General features: G+C 45.1%; 1 protein-coding gene across 1 annotated transcript in view; it reads left to right on the forward strand.

Moving 5' to 3' along the window:
• Positions 1-4,351: 4,351 nt before the first annotated feature.
• T265_03740 (hypothetical protein) overlaps positions 4,352-4,595 on the forward strand; it is a gene marked incomplete at both ends in the record, with an annotated part of 4,828 nt that continues 4,584 nt past the window's right edge. The window contains one exon of the mRNA XM_009168287.1: positions 4,352-4,573. Within this exon, the coding sequence (XP_009166551.1) occupies positions 4,352-4,573 (222 nt within the window). The remainder of the gene's footprint in view (positions 4,574-4,595) is intronic.

Raw genomic sequence — 4,595 nt, forward strand, 5'->3', positions numbered from 1 at the left:
TCATGGTTGTACAGCAGTGAAGCATCGGTGTTGAACACTGATGTCATGCTGTTGATGATGATGGTGATGATGACGAAGGGGCAGTCGGAATAATTCACTTGAGACTTCAGTTACGAGAAGTTCACTCGACGCTATTCACCGAGTACGCGACAGTGATTGTTGAATCCGAAATAAAAAGGGATGCGCGCACGAGCGTAGTCATGACAACGGAGCTATACCTTTTGCAAATGGACACCGTTTTTTCTTCGGATGACAGGAAGTTCAATGCTGACATTTACTTTGCGAGTATGGGGGTCACGTGAAACCGGCCACATGGTTACAATTCAATCGGACCGACAAACCGACCCATGTAGGTCATCATTCTACTGTTCGGTGGCACCGATAGCCATTTGGAGATTTAGCGTGCCATTGTTCTGCACCGTTTCGCCACTAAGATGCCACTTCCTATCAATCTGAGGTAAACCGTTTACTAGTGACCAGTAGTTGATTAGTGCCACAGAATACATGGCCATATGGTTGCTCACCTGATGTTCTTGGGTGGAACTTGAGCAGGGTGAGGCAATCTAATCAACTGTTTGTCAGATGCATCTACAAGCCCGTTTCATGCGACACGTGTACACGGTGAGCGCAAACGTGTAAGTGCGTGAGCAGCCCCCCGAAGATTAGAATTACGAGGCACCTGACCATGCACAGGACGAATGAAACTCCAAGGTCACGGAAATGAAAACTTTGTGAACAGAAATGTACAAAGGATGAATTGACCGATATCAGAGTATAAAAACCGCACCGCGCTCTACAAAATCTTTGTGAGTGCATTGGTTCGTATGCCCGGACAATCTGGTGTGTTGAAATCATGACGTCATGTAGAATACCGTTCGATTTAGCGCAAAGATTGGACAATGTAGAACATTTTATTGGTGTTTTGTCAAGGTCAACTTCGGAAGAAATTATTCGATGCATTTTTAGCCAAGGAGACGCTTCGGTTTTTTTCCAAATATGGATAGATAAAAACATCTACGGTCTGGTAAGTGGAGTGATACTGAGGACTGTTGACTCATTCACACATATTACGGTTGTATCTGACGCATAACACTGAACTCACGAATCGCAGAAGTGCACAATCCACCATGGTTGTCTCCATGACGGGCAGTCTCAGTTTCCATGTCAGAAATCCCATCAATTCGTGCACAGCTTTCGGGCGATGAATCGTACAACCAAAATCGTCTTGGAGACTGCCACCTGCCTCGAGTTTTGTACCCACTACCAACCTTCGAATCCGACTACTGAACGGTAACGCAATATATCGATCCTCTCAAATGCACCATTTTGATCCCAATGTAAGTTACAAAAAACGGTCAGTATCATTTTGACACGCACAAACACTCCGAGCTACCGAAATTCTTCGTCGAAACGGCGATTGCGCTGTTCCTGGAATTTCTTTTTCATGCCGCTATAGTTAGAGACATTCTACCAATTTTCGGCGTGCTTATAAACCAGTGACCATCTCACGATGTCTAAGTTCGAACCCCGTCATCCTTAATAAGTCATTAAAACAAACGTCGCCCGTAAGTCCCTTTATACCTCTCAGAATGCAGTTTGTTTTTGTGTCGAAATCACGTAAACTTTTGAAAATGATTCGCCTTTCCCCAAACTGATGATCTGCGTCGTATGCTGTGGGTTTTCCTCGCCACCTTGCTGTCTTTTCCAGCATGGTCTGACATTTCCACACTGTTCACACACAAGACTCCGTGACCTAGTTTTCATCCAATTCGAGGTCGGAAAAATTATAGTTCAATCAGCTGATGTCATGCGGAAGCATGCTGCAGATTTGCCTAAAGCCACACCTCATAGTATTAACCCGTGTTAACTACTTCAGAGTGGTTCAATCGCTTTACCAGCAAATTCACATGCATCCCATGTTCATTGGTCACTCTGAACGAATAATCCACCAGACACCATAGTGAGTGGAACGAATAATCCACCAGACACCATAGTGATTACTCCTCAGCCTGGGTGTCATGAGCCCCCAGAAGACATCAGCCAGCTGGCTCGTCCGGCAAACAACACTCAGGTCATCGATCGATCGCACCGATCAGCTGATTGGTCCAGCGCTACGCAGATAGATAACACGAAAACACATTACCGAAAACACGTGTCACCCAGACACCTACCCAGTGATGATCAACCAGAAGGCTTTGTGTAAGCAATAGTTTTACGAGTTGATCCGGGCACAGAACAAAAGAAAGTACGATACGAAAGCGTGAAAGCGTTTTTTCTATACATCAACAGTAGGAGGACATTGTGTTGTTTGGGCGAAATGCATGGATCTATTAAGAGAGATAAATATCACACGCACGGGCGCAAAGCTCAGTGTTAGTAAAGAACCAGTCGTGCAGAGTGTGGTGCGCCAAAATACAACTCCTGAATAGACAGTTCTTAGTGTGTGTGTGTATGAGAGAGAGAGATAGCGAGAGCAAACAGAGCGATAGAAGAGACCCTCTGCGAGTAGAAGAGATTGGTGAAGCAGTAAGTCGCTCTAATCTTTGGAGTGGGAACCAACAAAGGAAATCAGTCAATCAAATAATCAGTGGTGTGTGTGTGAACCTGAAACGCACTGTAGGCGGGGGAACGGAAACAGTGGGAATCGGTGTCGCTTTTTAACCTGTTTTTCTGTTTGCTGTGGACGGATTTTTTTGGGGAGACAAGGGAAACGCTATCCAGAGCATGATTTGGAAGATTATCCCGTCGTCATTATCATCAACATCATCGGATTATACAGGCAGATGACATACAGGTGCACACGCAACAGTGGTAGCATAAATGCGAGGGTACGATTTCAAGGGCGTGGGTGTGACGTACAGTCAGACTGAGTTGAGTTGAGTTGAGGCAAGATAATAACAGAAGACTGGTAGTACTCTGGCCAGGCGTCCATTACGAAATTGAACCAGGAGAGTGTGATACCTATTGAGAAAGAATAAAAGAGGGAGAGAGTGATCAAGGGGCACACACACTTCGCTGAAAGAAGTTGTAGCTGTGAAAATGGTATGATAATCGAACAGCATGTCAGACGAGTAAGGGACACACACTTTGCTGAAAGAAGTTGTAGCTGCGAAAATAGTATGATAATCGAACAGCATGTCAGACGAGGCAGCAATGACCGAATGTTATAATCCACTCTTACCAGGAAGTTTCCGCGTAAACTCTCAGTCCATTGCCATAGAAGAAGGCGCAACAGAGAGCACAGGTTCCTGTCCCACTGTCTCCTCAGAAACTGATCGTAACCTGACTGTACTACTACAGGTCTTATGTTTTCGACTATCAAATTGAACTTGAAATTGAACTACTCAGTTCGCTACTACAGCATTACAAGTAATCCATGACAAGAAAAGTTCCTCCTAGAAAATCCACGATAGCCACAAGCCAGAGATAACTCCCACAATCGAAAAAAGTTCCATCGTTCGGTTCAGTACCTCTTGGGGAATTGTTTTGGTTTTGAGGAAGGTAAGATGCGACTGTGCTCCAGACTCTATTGGATGATTAGCTCCGAATAATCGAAACACCCTTGAATTTTCAGCCAAACGAGTAGTCTTGGAAAACCTGTAAACCTCGTGAATGAGGAACAATTGTCACAGTTCGGTTTGACGAATCGGAAACAGATAGCCATGCACTGCAAGCAGTCGCCGGCATCACTGAATTCGAGGTATTCATTGGAGATATCGGAAGTCACAAACTGAGGGTAATAGCTTGGATGCACGCATCCACCGATAAAAGTGCGCTGACCGGCCAGTTGTTTCGTTCAGTCCGGGATCGTTCCAACTACTATTCCCCCCTCCCAACCCTGAGAACCCTGTTCAAGGGTATTCGATGTAGCCGGGTGCAGGTTCGAAACCGAATATACGGAGGGTATATTGTTGCGCTCGGTCATCAGTAAAGCAACCTTCATTGTGTACAATAGAACGCTTGATAAATGGAAACCATCTAGACGATAGCTTGTCCGGAATAATGTCTCAGCTGAAGTATGATGTGTGTAAAAGTTGTGATCCACAAGCTCTTCTTAGCTTTCTGTAAAAGGAATCAAACTGAAGCACCTTTGGTAACGAATATTGGAGAGTTGGGACCATAAGTTTGGCGTCAGAATAAGGGAACCGGATATGAGATATTACGCAGTATCAGGACAACTCAGAGGAACGGTGCGTGGTGCGTCACTGGGCGATCGATCGTGTTCATCCAACAATCCGCCCTCCTCGCTCTCCACATTATTTCGTCAATTCGTATGGAAATGCCTGCCAAGGTGATGTTGTATATTAGCAGAAAATTGTGAAGACAGCTAGTGAAACAATCACGTGACCAGATGGAATTCCGCCTGACTGATCCTGTGCACAACGTTTGCAGAAAGCCAAAAAAGGGTGAAGTTGTTCCATTCCCACTTAACTTCATGATCGATGAAATCATGAGACGAACGCTAGAAAGTCTCCAAAACCCTGGTGTTCACATAGCCAGTGAAGAAAATCTTGCCGATCTGGAATATGCAGACGACATCGTTCTCATGTTCGAGGAGGAGGAGAAGGCGCAAGTATTCTTGGATGAACTGACCA

Source organism: Opisthorchis viverrini, assembly GCF_000715545.1.
Source record: "Opisthorchis viverrini unplaced genomic scaffold opera_v5_54, whole genome shotgun sequence".
Taxonomy (NCBI): Eukaryota; Metazoa; Platyhelminthes; class Trematoda; order Opisthorchiida; family Opisthorchiidae; genus Opisthorchis; species Opisthorchis viverrini.